General features: G+C 39.7%; 1 protein-coding gene across 3 annotated transcripts; it reads left to right on the forward strand.

The window, feature by feature from the left end:
* Nucleotides 1-2,059: 2,059 nt before the first annotated feature.
* On the forward strand, nucleotides 2,060-19,332 carry LOC111601352 (hexosaminidase D). 3 transcript variants are annotated; one of them, XM_030225759.1, is made up of 3 exons: nucleotides 2,060-2,138; nucleotides 16,366-17,100; nucleotides 17,748-19,332. In XM_030225759.1, exons 2-3 carry the CDS (start codon nucleotides 16,366-16,368, stop codon nucleotides 19,122-19,124), a joined length of 2,112 nt encoding a protein of 703 aa, XP_030081619.1. In that variant the 5' UTR covers nucleotides 2,060-2,138; the 3' UTR covers nucleotides 19,125-19,332. The 3 variants fall into 3 exon arrangements, with proteins under 3 accessions (XP_030081619.1, XP_030081620.1, XP_023173652.2); XM_030225760.1 differs by lacking the exon at nucleotides 2,060-2,138 and adding an exon at nucleotides 2,648-2,814; XM_023317884.2 differs by lacking the exon at nucleotides 2,060-2,138 and adding an exon at nucleotides 10,201-10,222.
* The last annotated feature ends 116 nt before the right edge of the window (nucleotides 19,333-19,448 follow it).

Consider the following 19,448-nt stretch of genomic DNA (forward strand, 5'->3'; position numbering starts at 1 on the left):
TCGTGGATTTTAGTTTCATAAAATTTTCTAAATTTCTACCGATATTACCAAATTTATATAATTATAACAGAACCCTACGAAAATACTTGGTAAATGTAAATATTTCGTATTATGCATTTGAAAATAAATTGAAAATGAAATATATTGATTAAATTAAAGATAATAAGCAATTTTCTTAAATTTCAACAAAAAAATATTTAATTATTAAGGATCAAATTAACTAGCTAGTAAAAATGGTTTAAAACCAATTATTTGATTAATTTCATTAATTTAAGTGACCGAAATATATTTTTTCCTTTAAAAATGATATCTCACAATGTAGGATATTTCTCTTTCGGGTAGCTTTGCCAATTCACGCACTGTACAGGTAAAAGATAGTTTTTAATTTTTGGGTTTGCTTCAATGTCAACTCATTGGGTGCCTATTCAAATTTGACTACATCATGGTTCGCTTGGCAGCTTCAATTTTTGTTTTGCCTTTGCCACTTTCTAGGTTTCTTCTAGCCCAATCTGGATGTTGTTGTTTTTAATGTTGTTGTTGTTGTTGTTAATCAACATCAGCATCACAGCGTGCTGGGCTTCTTCTACCAGGGAGCTACAAAATACCGGTATATAGTAGTAAAGAATGTATACATGTGTGTGTCTGTGTGCACAACTACACGTTGCGATTTCGATACCATTGTTGCTGCTGCTCACTAGACAAAATCAACAACAACAAGAAAAACAACAATAGCATAGTTTGAAGACGTCATCATATTTTTGTACGCGGGTTTTCTTCTCAATGTTCTACATTGAACTACGCACACATACACAGGCACGCACAATAATATATTTACACTGTACTCAATTATTGTGTTGTTACTGCTGCATACGCACCTTGTAAAATAAAACTATGTATGTATTATATTATATATGAGCTGCTTTTTGGTTGTCAAAATTGTTTTTATTGTTGTGGTCGCTGCTATTCGCAAATTTTATCATAAAATCAACAAGAGAGACACGGCGGGCGCATGGTAGAGACAGAAATGGAGGATGAAGAGAACAAAATACGGAATTTTATTACAATTTCATTGATTTTCCGTATTTTTCGTCCTCTCATATGGATTTGCACAACATACATACATATAACTGTTTATTATTAAACCGCGCGCCTGTCAACGTTTTGCACTAATTCTCAAAATTGCGATTGTACTTGCATTTACATTAGTATGTTATTAGGGTTTGTGTGTATTTGTGTGTGTGTGTTTTTAATTTCTTTTCTAAACACACTTTTCGCCTTTCTTGTTGTTGTTGCTGTAATTTTTGCAAGTTTCTCTTTACACTATTTTCATTCGCACTGCGCTTTGTCAATGTATTCGTCGTCGTTGTCGACGATTGCTTTTACTGCCTTCACTGCTGCTGCTACTGCTTCTTCTTCTTTCACTAAAAATCGGCTCTTTTTTGCCTGTACGACGAAATTTTCACGGCGAGTTATTGCGTTGAAATACATTTTTAATGAATTTCATTTCATTAGCAAACGCTGCATTTACATTTTCACTTTGATTAATTAATAAGTATTTCGATTTTTACACAGTAAATTATTTGTATAAATATTTTCACTGCTACAAGTTGCGCTGTCGTCGCCGTCGTCGTCTTCTCGTCGTCGCGTTTCAAATAGCGAATTTGGTGGGAAGGAACGAACAAACCAACACTTTTTTCTGCTCATTATTTTGATAAGTGCTTTGCGCGTAGATACGCTGGTCGTCTCGCTCGCACACACATTGTTCACAAAGTGCTGCCAGATAGGCGAATAAAGCAGTTAAGATAGCTTAAGTCTTTTAAAACTGATGGTCAATTATAGAGGAGCCATTATTATAACTTAATAAAATAAGTTTAAGTTCATAGTCAGATGTATTTTGAATATATACACTGCAAATTTGAACTATTAAGAGCTTTTAACCGGCACTGTTTAATCTGGCAACGCTGTACCTCCGGCATTTTACTCATTTTGTTTTTCCCCCATTCTTTACTCGCTCTTTCTCTGTCTTTCATTTTATGTGTACATACGTTTGTGTGTATGGGTCAGTCAATTGTATTAGACTACGAGTGCGTCGATATTGCATTCGGTATGTTGTGTTTAATGCATAAAAGTGCAAACGGGTGAGTCAAAATTATGTAATAAATTAAACTTGTATGTATATACTTAGCATAATAGGTTTAATTATTACCAATAATATTTTTAAAAATGGACTTGTCGAATATCGCTGCCAGTGATGTAAATCTTAATCGATATATGGAAATATCGTCTGATATCGATTTTTTGATAAGGATTAACGTAATTTTCGGTTAAGTAAAATACAAAGAAACAGATTTTAAGTATGCATTTTTCAAGTCGTGCATTCTTCTGTAGACAAATAAACGGAAAAACTTAAATGAGTGGTAAATAAATGATACTCATTTTTTTAAAGATAAGCGATAAAATCAATTTTTTAAGCTTTGTGTATTTCAGCTTCCAGAAGTGAGTAAATTGTCCGTTGAAAATTTAAAATAGAACTTTCGGCAATGGCAGTTAGTGCGCAAGAACAATTTGTCTTGCCGCCAAAAAGCTACTGCCGCTGCCGCCGCGTGGCGTAAACAGAAAACAGTGCAACTGCAACTGTGCGCGACTACAGTTTAAGCTTCTGATTTTCGTATTACAATAGTTATATTTGTAGCTAAATATTTCGTGAAGTTCCAGTGCGTTGTCAATGCAGCTAATTAATGTTGGATAAATAAAGTAAAAATTAATTAAGGCAGCATCAAGTGTGCAAGGACATACTCTGCAATAAAAAATACAGTTAAGTTTCTAATCTAAAATGATAAACTTAGTTTTGAGTTAGCTTTGCAGGGATATATCTTGAAAACCATTTGAAACTTACCTTAGCCAATTGTGGGCATTTGCGTAAAGACAATTCTGTAACACCTTCACTATATTCCCTAAGCGTCATTATTTATATATTATATATATATATATATATATATATATATATTATATATATATATTATATATATATATATATATATATATATATATATATATATATATATATATATATATATATATATATATATATATAAATAATATATAAATAATGACGCTTAGGGAATATAGTGAAGGTGTTATATATATATATATATATATATATATATATATATATATATATATGGATTCCCCATTTGTCAATTATCTGTAACCCTTTTTATATCGACTGAGCCTGCTAGAGCAACAACATATATATAAATATATATATTATATGTGTATATATAATTTATCCATAATATCTATGTATGTCTGTGTATGTATGTATGCTGTTGCCCTTGGGCGCTGAGAGTTGGATGCATTAAAAAATTTAGCATATATGTATATATACAATTTAAAAATATAGCTGAAGTGCGTATATATATCAATGTATATATGTATGTACGCATCCTTTTGTTTTCACATAAAAACAACATTTAAATGCAAATCTGAATTACATTCGGCTTAAATTATCGTTGTATAGCTTTGATTCTATTGTGAGCGTCTTACATATTATTTTCATTACTAAGCTGAGTATTGCTTTACTATAAATTATAAATTCTAGTGAATTGAAGTGTTTTCGGCTATAAACAATTTTAAATCCCTCTTCAATCAACATTTAATTGTCAAACTACAGTTTTATACAATCAAAGAACAAAATTGTTTTTAGAAGAGATAAATAAAGAAATATTTGAATATCTTCTATCCCACATATTGGACAGTCGATGATTTCACGGCCCTCTTACAACGCTCAACGAATTCAATTGTAAAATAATGTCCTTATATCCTGCAGCTAAGCAGCACCAGAGCATTTATTGCCACAATTTGCACTCCTCAAATAGAATTTCTAATTAGGTTCCTGTTTATGGGTTAATCGACAGCTAGGTTTGCTATGTAGCACATAAACTCTGCAAATTGATTAGCCAGGAGCTTGGAAATGTAGTTGTAAATTGCATTTATGTGGTGTTTCAGCAGCTTAATAGCTATGTGGCAAATGCGCGGGATTTAGGTGGCTGCAACCACACACACGTGTCACTTGATATGACGACTTAAATACATTCATATTTACGTATTTATTACATACAACAGTGGCAATAGTTGCGTCTGGGCCTTTGGGTATTGTCTGATTTGTGAGGAGCATATTTTACGAATAAGTGCGTCATCATGGAGCTCGGGTTGCAGTTGCAGTTGGCAGACATCGTCGCCTCTTTGTTGGTTAGTTGCCAGCATTTATGAAGACTTCGCCCCGAAAGGCAGCCGTTTCCGTTTCCGTGTCTGTGCCTGTGTCCGTGTTCGTGTCCGTTTCCGCCGCACTTTCAGGTTTGCAGCTCGTAATTCAATTGCCCGCCCGTCCAACAACGAAAATATGGCAGCTGATTTATGCGCTCTGCCTTGGTCCTCTGACCCACAAAGCTAGTGAACGTTGCCAACAGCTTCAACTCGATTCATTTTCTTCTAAAACACATGCTCATATGTGTGTGCCTGTGTGTGTCAGTGTGTGAGGCATTCCAACAAACTTTTCTTAATGCGGAAATTGAGAAAGTTATTTGTTATAGAATATGTCGCTGCGCAAGATTGTGTCCAGATTGATTTTATATAACTATATAATATGTACAGAAAAATAATACAATTCCGCCACATATGTATGCCAATATATGTCTATATATTCGAACAGGATATATATGTATATATAGAAGTTATATTAAATATATATCTGAAGAAAGTGTTATCAGCAAATTCTGTTTTCAATGAGTGAGTAGAAGAATAAATATATTTAGATGGTATACAAATTTATGCCCTTTTAAGCATTTCAAAAAAACGGATTTTGATTGAGTTTGGCAAAATAGGAAAAATATAAAATTTACAACTTAATATTTCATATAAAAATGGACAATTTTTTGTTAAAAATAGGTTTTTAATGTTTTTTACTTAAGCAACAACTGCTTGATAAATATTTGCAGACATTTTTAATAAATGTTGATATTATGCATTCGATAAATAAAATTCAAATTACTTTTACTCTGAATGCTCAATTATCGTAAAATTTAAATTTTCATTGGGGCAATGTGACCCAGTCCCAACTCCCGTGTGTGGCGCTCTTCCCTTATTGCCTGCGTATATTACGTGGTTTATGGGCTTTGGTATCGCTTAATTAAAACGCCTGACAGAGTTAATTTACTTTAATTTTGACGGCGGCAAAAATGAAGTTAAATATTTCATTAGCAGTGCAATTCGGGGAATACGAACAAACACACACGCACGCACACTAAAGATGAGAAATTCAGTTCAATTTGATTTTTGATGAGTTAGTTCATTTGTTCATGCGGAGTTAGAAACGATGAAACGATTTATTTGAACTTCATTTATTAATGTATTTACTGGTTGTGTTACATGAACGATACATCGATAGATTAATGATTATGTATCGAATAGTCATGAAGTGCGGTTTGTCAGAGTTAAGCTTAACGAACCGAGCATATTTGATTGGGTAACTAAGCTATTGCCTATATAGACTGATCTATGGATAAATTCTGTAGTCTATTTTAACGAACCGTTCAAAGGAATCGATATTAAATAATGGAATTGTGCAGCGCCAAAAAAACGGAAGCATTTTTTGCCGACCAAATTTAATACACGCACAGGAAAAAACTGGAAAACTAAGTATGCTTCATGAGTGTGCATATGTATTGTACATATTTATATGTAAATATGGCAATATATGTATATAAATATATATATATATACACATATGTAAGTACAGAGAAGTAAAAAAATTGCAAAGTAAAGCTTAAAACAATGGCACGTAGTGTCTGTGGTCGCCAGCTGTCTCAAGGGGCAGAAGTTAGGCGAATTGGTTTGTGGCAGACAGACAGGTAGCAACGTGGAGGCGGGGCAGGTCCTTGGAAAAAGCCAAAATGTAAACACAGGCGCCAGCGGCTGACAGAAATTGGAAGCCAATGCCTGGGAGAAAAGTCCTTGTTGCAACGTTGGCCACCATACGCAGCACGTGGCACGGAAATTGTGGACTGCATGCTGCATGCTGCATGCTGCGTGTTGCCATTGCTTTGCTTTCGCCGTGTCAGCTCACATGGGATTTGCCCAACGGGATGATCAAATTTAAGTTTAAATAATTGCACTCGAGCTAATCATTAAGTCTGATTGTATTCGATAATAAGTTATCTAAAGCGACGCGAGATCGAGAGATTTAACTAAATGCGGTTTGCTGGAGATAGCGAAAGATATGCAAAGCAATATGAAAGAATGTTGGTTAACTAGTAGGTGAGTGAATTAATTGAAAAAGGTAATAAAAAATTAAAAATAAAATTGATTTAGTTATTAAATAATAATAAAAAATACTTATATATACAAAATGGTTCTCTCATATTAATATATAATCGTTATTCGAAAGCTTTGATTGGAAACAAAAGCTGAACGGATGAGTGGAACATGCAATTACAATAAATCGATAAATGTCGATTTGCAGTTAAGCCTAGATATGACATTACATTCAATATATAAAGTAAAGTATTTAAGCGTAATCTGCAATTGTTTCCCATTTTTAATGGGCATAGATTTCATAGGGAAATATTGTCAATTCCAATTCAAGGTCCCCTACATTCATGAGCATGGTGGGACGCTTGATACGTAAAACCAATATACTCTTTTAGATTCGTGAATGGGTATAAAACAGTGGAATTAACATCGATCGGGAGTAAATTAAATGTTTATTTAACTGTGTTTGCCATTGTTGGTCCAACTCATTAATGCGTTAAGTTGCGGTGGTAGGATCACGCGTGTCCTTTTCATACCCCTTTGCTGTAGCTTTGTTGCTGTATTTGGTGCGGCGCGTTTCTGTACCGGATGTGGCAGGGATGTGAGGGATTCGTGCTATATTTGCATGGCTGCGTTTGACTGCGCTTGAAGTCAGGACGGAAGCTCAGTGATGCGGGCAGGAGGAAAGGTGGCGAAGGGACGCTTGGTATTTTGTGGGCGATGACACGACTGTGCGGCGACAGAGTCTGCCGGCAACGAAAACATTCCAAAGCAAACAAGCACATGCAGCAGTAGCAGAACTGGCAGCAGCAGACCACGTACCACATGCAACAATAACGTTCGAGGCAGTGCAATCTTCTCATTTGGAAGCGTTGCAGCATGCGCCACATTTTCGCTTTCCCGCATGTCGAACAAGCTGCACCAGTTGGTACTTATGCAGCACATCCTTGTTCAGTTCGTGCCCTCTAACCGACCATCAAAACATTATGGGAATAATAATAATTATACAACAATAATAATAATTATATTTCTAATAATAATATTAGTAACTAAGAACTGTGCATAACCGGATGGACAGCATTCCTCTCGAGTAATTTACCGCTTTTCATTCGTGAAACGAGTGATTATAATTATTTAATGGAAATCCCTCTTTGCTAGTAGAAACCTTGAGCTTATGTTACTAAATTACTTTGAAGGAGTATTAAATAAGCATTACGTAAGAAGTAAGAAATAAGTAGAAATCATTTTAGACATTATTTCAGTCGCTTGGATGGTTGGCTTAGCAAGAGAAAGTGCAGAAAATTCGCAAGCGTCGAGGCTTGCTTGTTTGAGTTGCTTCTAGCTGGTTTTGTTGCGCTTAATTCGTTTGGGAATTGATATAATTTGCATGGTAATTTTGCAGCGAGCCGACAGAAATTAGTGAAGATATTTTAATTGCATTCTCAATGGTGGAGTTGCCCAACAGCCAAAAGAAGCGGCCGAAAGATGAATAATTAAGTGGGCCGGCTCATGGTGGTTCATAGTTCCGTTACTAGTTCCTATGTGTTCATATGTATGCATGGCTTAGTTGAAAAACTCTCAGTAGCTCGTATATGTATGTGTGTATGTGTGTACATAAAGGTTTTGCTATGGAGATGAGTTTGCGATTTCCTTATGCGGCTTGCTACTCCTTTGTCGCTGCAACAATACGGAACAACGGCAAAAGCAACAGCAGTAAAAGTAAGCGGAAGGAGGATGGGGACACTTAATTAATTTCAAAGGCAGATTAAAAACATGGGCGAGACAGCAGCTGCACAAGAAAAGGAGTGGGCACTATAAGGAGAGGTATCATCTTCTGTTTTTTCTTGGCTGCAAGTTTATCTGACGTTGATTAATTTGTGTGCGTGTAGATAACGAAAGCGTAGGTGAAGATGCGAATGAAGAGGGAGACTAGTTAAATGGTCGTTGCACTGTGCACTGTGCACTGTGCACTGTGCACTGCGCACAAATTACGTCTTTCGGTTTTGAGGGCTGACTTACACACATTTGTGAACCAGCTCGCGAGCGAATTGGAAAAAACAGGGTGCATCTGATCAAATGTAGTTTCCTCCGCCACACTGCCAGCTGTCAGCCATTTTAAATGCCTGCTAGTGTCAGCAGCAGTTAGAGTGAGAGAGTGAGGCTACTACGCTTTCTACTACACTTTGTTGGGTGTTTCGCATAAAAGGCATTTCATCTAAGCAGATCCAGCTATAGGGAATGCTCATTTATGTTTTTCGAATTTTTCGAATCGACGACTTAAAGCATATGAACAGACGTGCGGATATATAGACAGCCAGTGCTCAACCGACTCGACTGATGCTGATTATAAAAATATTACAGTTCATGGGATCGGCCAGACCTTCTCCATTATGCTCTCAATTTCCATTTTCAATTTCAGTGCTCACATGCATTAGTTCTATTGGCTTTGCTAGCTGCATGCCATGCCGACCGCCTTTGAGTGGGGCTCAAAAAGCATCGCCGAGCAGCCAGAGGGATGCAGGACTCTGGCTGTTGAAGCAGTCAACAAACCGACTTGCAACTGGCTGGCTGGGTGGCTGCGCAGTTAATAATTCAGAAACATCAATCAGGCACTGGAGCCCAGAGTGCATTCCATCAGACTGTGCAACTTGACGGAGCTGCCATTTATCTGGCCAGGCGGGATGACTCGTTAGTAGCTGCCCTCTCGTTCCATTTGCCATATGGAATAGGGCAACAGCAAAGCAGCATCAGCTTCAACACTTCAATGTGTTTGTCTGATTTGTGTGGAAGAGCTGTCTGCATTAGTGAACATTGCGTTGTCAACGCTCATGAGACGAGCTGACAGCTAAGGCCCAGTCCCAGTCCCAGTCCCAGTCACAGTCCCAGTTCCTGGCAGAAGGAAGGAAGCACTCGTACGCCATTTCAGTTACCGTATAGTAGAGGCACAAAGTCTTGTTTTAATGGCTTTTACTGGAATTAAAAGCAACAGCTAGAACGAACACAAACAATAAACACACAGACACTAACACACACACCCACACACACACTCGCAATAACAAATTTAAAAGTTAAATAATACAACATTAATGATGCCTAATGCTTAACTAAAAATAGTTATTTAAAAAAGGCAATCAAAAAAAAAACTAACATGTGCTCTACTCTGCAGTGCTCGACTAGGCCGAGCTGATGGTTAAAGCATTGTGGGCTTATTGTAAGCCTGCGCACAGAAACACCTCTAAACATACTTTTAGATGATCTACGATTCTTGATCTTCATGCCATTTGACAGCCAATTGAGTGTATGTCCCATATGAAGCTTCCGAGTTCCCTTTATTTGAGATATTGAGTTTTTTATTCAATGCTAGTGGAACGCCTTTACAAGAATTGGCAGCTCTAGCTGCTCTGATCTGATATTTTCGAGGCCTTCCTTTGAGCAGCTGATGAGATCGATGTTGTCAAACAGGCGAACAGATGGACGAATAGAAGAGCTTGACTTGTGTCCTTCTTCTGCCTGTTACACACATTTGCACAAAACCAATATACCCGTTTCACGTAGTTTAGGGCATTGCCTTTAAGAGCTTAACAATTTATACCTTAGTTTAGTTTTGAAAGCCTTCATAAAAGTCAGCAAGTAGAGCAGGTTGGTTAGGCAAAGAAACTACATTTAAATGGGCTTAAGAGCAACTGGTTAACTGATATGTTTGCGAAGCAGAGAAGCAGGCGGAAAGTGAAAAGCAAAAGAAGAGAAAGGAAAACTAAAAGTTTTTCTCATGAATTTTGCCTTGCACAAAAACTTGTTGCTTTGAGTAAATGCTTATATTTAAGTTTATAATTCTGGCTAAATAGATTTGCTAAGCTGCACACAACAGACACAAGAAGGCGTGGCCGAGGATACACAAGGATATACTGTCTTGGTAAGAATCAATAGCCCGTGTCCTAGGGAGTGCGAGCACAGGAGAGCGACACTCGCGTTCTCATAACTCCAACTATAAATGTTTATAATATGTGAATGATAAAATACCATTAAAATTATTTAAATTTCGTATGACTACAGTTCAAAGAGCTGTCTGCCCAGTGGGTCTAGCCCAGTTCGTTTCCGACTGCTTGCAGGAGCACGTCGATCTCTCCGCCCTGGGGCACGCTGAATCCGCTTAGTAAGACATAGGCAACATGTATATTTTATGGTCTATGAGTCAGCTGCCTTTAAAGTGCCCGTAGACACTTCAACAGACACTTCTAACAATGCTGCAAAGCGCATTACACAAATGCTCACGATGTTATTTTGCACTCTCTATCAAATGTCACGCGTGGAAGGTCTGACAACATTTTGCAGCACTTGGCAAAAAGTTTCTGACACAAACTTGAAATGAAAAATATTTGCCACAAATGTTGCTGGCAGAGCACACATTGTGCAACACAGCATGCATCTCAGATAAGGGGACTCAACGGCTTTGCATATACATTACATATATCAAGTATTTTGTTACTGCACCTGTGCGAAGTGCTGCCAGGTATTTAAATGCATAAGCCGATTTCGAACAACTCCATGAAGGTGGACTCGATGCGTAACAATTAATAAAGACTTATAATGAATACAGATTCAAGTCCCTATAACTTTTTATCGTCATTTGTAGTTAGTTCTCACTTATTAAATAAACCTTTAGAGATGGAAATGGAGTTCTCTGCTGGAAAGTGTTAGTCAAAGATAGTTAGAAAAGAGAGTCGAATTGGTGCAAACAGTGATAAATGAATAGCTCATTGAGCCATCTAAATCCACATATTAGGCATACTTTTCTGCGCTCGTGGGGTCATTTATCAAACGCACAACAATGCAATTAAAATCGATGTGAATTCAATTCGCAAATGCCGTTCGGGTCATCATTTATATTCCACCACGTCCAACACGTTCGAACAAAACAAATCGCTGACCGCACAATCAGCAAAAATCCAGATGGGCTCAGTGGTTGGGGAACACTACTTCGTTTACCCCTAAGCCCATTGAAGTTGGCTAAAAAGGTAAAAGGGTATTATGTTTTGTACGAGTGTATCGTTTAGACACCAGGAAAAGCAACCGAGTCGATTTAGATCCATAGGTCAGGCTGTCCGTGTGTCTGAAGACGTCGCCTTTGGAGAACTAAAACAGGCAAAGACTTCAAATTATAATACTATGCACTATAAACAATAAAGACAGTTGCATATAGCATAAGCCTCATAGAATGGCTTTGACTATTTGGTGCTTTGGGTGGCCTTAAATGGAAATCATTTTAATCACTTCAAATAGTAGAGTTGGTATATGCGTATATTTGGTTGTCATATTGAATCCTAGAACAAGCCAGTAGCCTCGTAGGACTAGAAATATTTACTGTAGTTACTGAAGAGAGTTATCCCATGACAAGGGACTAGCCCATCCGCCACATACGCTAGCCAGGCTTGAGGGTATCTCTTAGCCTGCCACACTTGTTTCTTTTTCGAAATCAGTGCAAACAAACAACAAACAAAATGACTAAAATGTCTGTCGACTGCGCTAAAATGCAGAAAAAAACTCATTTCAAATTATAAGCACGAGTGTCGTGCGGCGTTTCATGTGTCTCCGACAGGACGACAACCAAACAGGCAGGCAGGCAGGCAGGACCACATTCAGACAATATCCAAAGCACACAAATGTTGGCAATTGGCAAGTTAATGTTTCAATATATATTTTATATATATATATATATTTTAGATCCATGGAAGGACTCTTAAGTTGAGAAATATTTAAGGCATCTTAAATAATATTACTTTTTCTCTTTATTTTTATGATTTAGGAGAGTATAGGGTGTAATATTTGATATATATTTTTTTTTAATAATTTTTTTATTGCTGTTTTTATTTTAAATCTGTCTAGATAATAAACAAATTTGTTAATTTTTTAATAATTTGAAATTATTTTATTTGCTTTCTGTAGTTTCTGTTACGTCATAGTAAATTATTCATTTAGCAATGACAGCTTTTTTCCGAACAACTCTGCAGCCTTGCATAGCCTTCGCTCTTTTGTGTGGCAGGTATAAAAGTGTTCTTGCAACAGATTTTAGCATTTGTGCAGCTGCCTTTTTTGCGCCTGTCCGCGTCGCCAAAGTGTTGCATAGTTAGAGGGGTCTAGCTTTGTGAAACACTGCCATTTATGCGTTCTGGTTCGCCTCTCTCTCTCTCTCTGTATTTGTCTCACTCTCGCCAAAAAGTTTGACCAGTTTTAATGCAGTTATGAAGTAGGTAACTAAGTACGTTATTATGCGCTACAGTTTTGGCCAACAAAGCAGCAGCTTGCCAAAACTTTTGCACTTTTTGCAGATTCTTTAGTATTTAGTTAGAATTAAATGCAACTTTAGTTAATGTGTTTAAGGTTACTTCTTATGCACTGAGAGAGGTCAGAAAGTATATTAAGCTTTATTAAGATCGTCAAGTCTGATGCTGATCAAGAGTATAGATATATATATATATATATATATATATATAGATAACTAATACAGGTAGATGGCTCGCAAGTGCAGAGTATCTGAATGGCTCGAGGCCACAATTCGCCCACGATTTAGAAGTAATTTGCGAGATTTGCAGAAAGTTTTGCAATTTTGCATTTTCAATTACAAATACTTTTCTACATTATTGTGCCATTTCAAATATAAAATAATGCAGCTTAATAAATATTTGTGCTAGATAATTGTGGCGAGCTGTGTAAGCTGTGGGACTATAAGCTGCACTCAAACTTTGTTTATATGAAACATGAAGAACGCACAGAATTTTAGCTGAGTTTGGGTATTGCATTCAATCTGCTTGATAGCGAAAGTTTTTCATAATTTATTGAAAAATCAATGAATCAATCAAACTTTAGTAGATCTGACATATATAAGCGAATATATTTAACAAGTATTTCATAGTAGAGCTGCAGCAAGAGTTATGCCTGCTTACAAGTAACAAAATCTGCAGTCAGATCTGCTGGACGGGTATATCCGACTACAGGTCTCACTTTTCCATTTAAATGTTTAAGTTGGAGAATATTTAAATGCCTGCAGCCAGTTGCCAGCCTCTTGGCAGGACTACGAAGCCAGCAAAGTGAACGTTAATAGCCCGTTAAATTGCCTAATTGCCGGCTATGATTCCTGAGCTAAAGATGAGGCAGAGGCCTTTAACTACACTTATAGCCGAGGCTGTGCACTTTGTGCCATGTTTTACAAGCTCGTGCACTTCGAGTTTCCTCTTCGAGCCCATTTGCAGTTCAACCCACGCTAAGTGAGTTTAGGCCGACCCCAAATGAATTTCTGTACTTGAAACTCTGATGCTGGGAGCGCAATAACCGAACAACAAAAACTGAAACGAAAACAAGAACAGCAAGCAAAGTAGCATCAAATCTCATAAATAGCGCGCTTGAGTGCATTTTGAATCGGGCAGCAAGAATAGCTAACAGCGAAGCGGCTTTAAGGATATTTGAGCATGTTTGAGGTTGGTCGCCCAGCTACACTAACCTAGTGATAAGCGAGTATATAAGACTCGCGATAAGACAATAAATATTTTAATCAGTTAACCGAAATACAAACATGTCTAAAAGTTCCTTCAATCTACCCGTTTCTATGCAAAATCTATTTTAAAATCATTATCCATTTTGTAAATTTAAAGTCTTGGCTTCAATGAAAGCCTATCTTTAAGCTGTATTTATTTGAAAAGGATTTCTTTAATAGCCGTTTCAAGCCATCACAACTCCAAGACCTTTATTAAACTGTAAATTACTTAACTGAAGTAGTTACTAATAAGGCTTGAGTGATGCTGTGGCAAGCCAAATCTGCAAATGTCGAAGTTAATTTTTTAGTTGCGCGTAGCCGAACTCTATAATAAGCTCATACTGAATTGTAAGTTAATATTTTTAGCCTTAATTGTTTTGTATTGCAGAATAAAGACAAACTAATTTTGAGCTCAGTTGAATCAGACTCAATTTTATATTTTTATTTTAGATTTTTTAAAGCACTGAGACTGCCAGCTGTGACTTACTAGAAACTGAAATACCAAAAGGTTCCTATGTGCAGCTAGCTGCTAGTTGGATGTGTTAACTTGTATATATATCAAGATAAGCCGGAAATTGCTTAGAGTTCAGTAAAGTGGCAGGCTTAAAGGAGGCATTGAACGGAGTATTCAAGACTTCGATCGACCAATTAACGTATAAAGCATGGGTATTTCGTGTTCGTTCAGCTGCATTGACTTTTATACGCCCTTTTCTAAAATTTACATTTTTCGCATTTGGCAAGCAGCCAAATTGTGCTGTTTGACGTGGGCGGTTGGGCAGGGGCGTGACAGCTCGCAGCTGGTCCGAAATGCTGAGGTCTTCATAGCTTGCAAACGTTGCTGCAGAGAATACGCTGCATAAATTGCAACAGCACGGCACGGCACGGCACGGCACGGCACGACACGGCACGACACGACACGGACATGAACCCACAGACCGAACCCAGCGCCAAATTGGTCCTGTGGCTGCCGTAGCAATTAAATTTCATTTTATAAACTGGTCGGCAAATCGTTGAAGCTGCACACAGCGTGTGCAATTAGCACTCGGACCCGACTCTCGCAACAACAAAAACTGATATAAAAGCATCAAATGTACCAACAGCGACATCAAAGAGGCGGATACGAAGCCGGAGGTGGAGGCGTTGCAGACTGTGTGGCGCCCGAGCTAGGAGCCACATTAGTTTGTCATGTCCTACGAGTGCGGCCTGAACTTTTCAGATGCTGCTTTCTTTGTGTGGGCCGTATTTGCATGCATGCCAAGAGGGAACTGGCTTGACGAGAATCAACTTTTGGCACATGGTTGGATACGAGCTGGCAGCATGTGGCATTGCCAGCCAACTGGGTCAACAATCGAAAATTCGCCTGTTGTTTGCCATCTGAAAATGCTAGCCATAGACATTCGACACAGGTGAAATTCGATAAACGCAAGATAATACTCGTTGATTGCCTTGAATTTGCATAATTTCAAGCTTGAATTGCTGGGCTCAACAAGTTGAATCCGATTAGAAATAGCTCGAGCTGCCAATTGCCCCGCTGCTTACCTCAGCTGTGCACTCTTTCTGCAACGTATCATAAGAGCTTAATGAAATGACAATAACAATTGAATGCTTAATATTGCTCAAGCATAGCCAGCTGTGAATTTGTTTGTGGAACTGATTGATTAATGCAGACCTAAGGAAATGGAGCTCTGCGGAAGCAAATGCCAGAGCTGGCCTCTTGAAGGCTCTTTAAGATTCAACAGTCTTTGCTATTTAAAGTGCTTGTCTAATAGGATCATTCTGCTATTGAATGGTCTCCAATAAACTATTTTCTATTTAAGTATAATCTTTGTTAACGTTTCCAATTACAAATGTAACTTGCAAGCAGTTAGGATAAAAGCCAACTATACGAAACTACATGGTGAAAGCAAACAGCATGCGGTTTGATGACGCTGCCCAAATACTCGAAACTGTGCTCAAGTTTTCCTTTAAAGTTCACACTGCGAAACGCAGAACCTTGGGCGGGTATTTGCTTTGCCAGCTCGTAGTGAAAGAGAAAAGATACTCAATGCAATTTCCGGCAGACTGTTCACTGCGCCGCTGCTCCACTCGAACACTAACATTTGTCGGCTTTCAAAGTTGGGTCGTGGCATCTTTTGTCTTTGCCCGCTGCGTAATGGGTAATGCACATATATAGCGAAAGTTTTATCTACGTGCTGCATTTAGTTCGTTTTATTTAAATGAGCTGCCAGTTTTATGCCACGAGCAGCAGCTAAAGCAAACACCTCACAAGTGTATGTATGTATGTGTGTGTGTGTATGTATGCATGCACACACTCGGAGCTCACACAAAACAAACCAGCATCAACAACTCTTAACCTCAATGAACGGCCGCAACACGGCGTATGAGTAACGTTTCAAGCAAAAAATATATAGCATAGCTTCGGGGGCTAGTCAAATATTTATATACGCATATAGCGAAGGGCTGCCTTTTGTTCGTCGTTGCGCTTGTCCACTCTAACCAATGTCTCTCTTGCTCTCTCTTCAATGCAGATGCACTCGAATTTGCTGATATTTATTTGGCGCCGCAAACTTTCAGTGCTGTTGCTGGCATCGGCTGTTGTCTTGCTCGGACTCTGGACATGGGCCATACTTGATGATACAACCAAAACACTGCCAGCATTCTCGCAGCAGCCTTCGCAGCAGGCCACTGGTGAGGCCAATTATCAGCACGTTCACATCATTCAGAAGTTGATAGCCCAAGCGAATCGCGTTTTGCGTGCCGAGCGACAAAAGGAGAACGCGGAGCATCCGTCTCCGGCGCAGCGTTTGCTAGGCAACGTTCGCTTCGTGCGTCCCACACAGGCAAAAAAGGCACCGTTGCCCGTAGCCGACAGCTATCTGTTCGAGCAGGAGCGCCTCAAGATCCTGGAGCAGCAGCAGCGGCAGCGCAACGCAGGCATGGACGAACTCAATGCCAATGCGGAGGATGATCGCATGCTCAGCTCTGCAGAGCGTCAAACACAATACGAGCACGAGCTGCAGCGCATGGGTGTGCCCGCAGTGGCGGGCATTGGTCCGGATGGACCCCATGCTCCGGCCGAGCGACTGGTGCACCTGGACCTTAAGGGCGCGCCACCCAAACTGAGCTTCCTGAAGCAACTTTTGCCCGTGCTGCGCGCCTTGGGCGCCACTGGACTGCTCATCGAGTACGAGGACATGTTTCCCTACAGCGGCAGCCTGCAGCCACTTGCCGCGCACAACGCATACAAAGAAGCTGAGCTGAAGGTAAATGTGAATTGTTTCCACAGTTTCTGTCGCTCTCTTTGAAGCCGAAAGGCTTTTGATCGATTCCCACGATACGAACGTATGTGTTCTGCCTTTACTACTCAAAAAGAGTTAGAAACTCTTAATTGGATTTAGTTTTCTAGGCTCATCATTTTTTTTCCTATACTTTGAATTGTTATTGCTCGTCACTGATCATAGCTAACGAGAATAGGGTTAGATGTCGGGTCCATAGCACTACATAATGCTCGTTCCAACAGCAACTAAATTTATTACAAAATCTATTCTTCGGTTCGGTAATATATAGATCTATCTGTAGAGGAAGCAATTGTGAATCAACTGCAATGTTTGGCAATTTTATATAAAAAATGAGGAAAGAGTGGCTTATCCGATTTATATATATCTACTATAGAGTAATGGATGGGGTTGGTAAATCCAGAGCTTATATTCAAAAGACCAAGTTTCTTGTTAATAGCATTTATCTGGGTTAAGTGTCTGGCCGGACATCGGACATCGGACATCGGACATCGGACATCGGACACTCTTTTCAGGTCGTGAACTAATGTAGAAATGCTTTTTTTTATATTATGAATCTGAATAATCGTCAGCAAATGCTTTAAATGCACTCCGATTTGTATTTCCTTTCGTAGGATTTTCTGGAGTCCGCATGGGTCGAGCATGGGCTGAGTGTTATGCCGCTTGTGCAAACATTTGGGCACATGGAGTATGCGCTAAAGCTGTCCGGGTTCGAGCAGATGCGTGAGCTACCCGAAAGTCCTCAGTCCATTTGCCCCAGCCAACCGCAGAGCATGGCTTTGCTGGAGCAGATGCTCACCCAGGTGATTGAGCTGCATATGCGACCCTCGGGCAATGCCACGTCCTCGGCTACGGAGCTGCCCATTAAGTTTACACACCTGCATATTGGCTGCGATGAGGTGCAGCGCATGGGCGAGTGCTCGCTCTGTCGCCAGAGATTGCGAAGCGAACTGTTCCTGTCACATGTGATTGGCCTGGCCCACTTTGTGCGTCGTCGCTGGCCACATTTGAAGGTCATCATCTGGGATGATCAGCTACGGGACATGACTCTCAGCGAGCTGCAGAACTCACAGATTGGCAGCTATGTGGAGCCCATGGTGTGGGTATATGCCAGTGATATATATCATTTTATACAGCCACAGCTATGGAACACCTATGCCAAGGTGTTCCCTAGCGCATGGGCGGCGTCCGCCTACAAGGGCGCTTTTGGGGAGAGTGTGCTGGTGCCGCCGCTGCAGCAGCATCTGGAGAACAACATTCGCTGGCTGGCGGTCATAGCGAAGGAGGGTGGGCGCTTTGCCAAAGGCTTGAGAGGATTGGCGCTCACCGGCTGGCAGCGCTACGACCATTTTGCCGTACTCTGTGAGCTGCTCCCTGTCGGCATGCCCAGCTTGATGACATCCCTGTCTACAGTTTCTAAGGGCTATTTCAGCACCAATCCGCGTGACAACGAGCTGTTGCGTGTACTGCGCTGCGTCTTTCAGCCGGATAGCCGACGCTCCGGACATCCCTGGCTCGAGTTGCATCCGAATGCACATTACAGCCAATTGTTTGCCGTGTGTAGCTATCCAGGTCACCTGGTCTTCAAGTATGCGCTCCGCCTTTATGACAAGCTGGTTGAGGTGCGCAACTATTTGCAACAGACACGAGAGCACAGTGCCTGGCTCTCGGACTACAATGTGAGGCACAACTTTAGTTCGCCGCTGCGAGTGCAGGAACTGACGGCACGAACGCCCCAGCTGGTGGAGGAGCTGCGTGCCATGGCACGAGAGGCCCAACAACTTCTATGGGAAGTGTACGACGAGCACACGGTGGCGGAATTTGTGGAGCAACACATTTATCCCAGTATCAGTGCCCTGCATCAGCAGCTTGCCAGTGGCCAAACGCTGTTGCAGCGGCGTACCTGGCAGCAGCGGCCACTGCCCCTGACCCTGGAGCTGCAGCAGGATATGGGACTGGTCACCACAGTGGACCAGCAGCAAGAGCATTAAACAAAGGCACCAAATTCATTTTAACTGATTGTTAACTGCTGGGAGCACACACACATATACACACTTAAATATTTTGTAGTCAAGGCGTTCGAAACGCCCTAAGCCAATGGATAATAACGGTTAATTTTTAAATGTTAACAGCACTGCGGCATTATTCAATACCAATTAACATAGTAAACATTAAATGTTCATTCTGACAAAAAATATCACTTTATAAGCGCAAATAATCGTACATAATATTTTACTGTATAAAATAAATAAATTAATTTTTGCAATATATGCAATAAAAAGTAAAATATATTTTTTTAAATCCACATTGTGCGC

Source organism: Drosophila hydei, unplaced genomic scaffold (genome assembly GCF_003285905.1).
Source record: "Drosophila hydei strain 15085-1641.00,03,60 unplaced genomic scaffold, DhydRS2 tig00008139-arrow-pilon, whole genome shotgun sequence".
In the NCBI taxonomy this organism is placed as follows: Eukaryota; Metazoa; Arthropoda; class Insecta; order Diptera; family Drosophilidae; genus Drosophila; species Drosophila hydei.

What these genes read in the sequence shown, in the direction of transcription:
- LOC111601352 (XM_030225759.1), top strand. Translation starts at nt 16,366, where the DNA reads ATGCACTCGAATTTGCTGATATTTATTTGGCGCCGCAAACTTTCAGTG. An exon ending in ACAAAGAAGCTGAGCTGAAG is followed by an intron (nt 17,101 to 17,747) that starts GTAAATGTGAAT and finishes TTCCTTTCGTAG; the next exon opens with GATTTTCTGGAGTCCGCATG.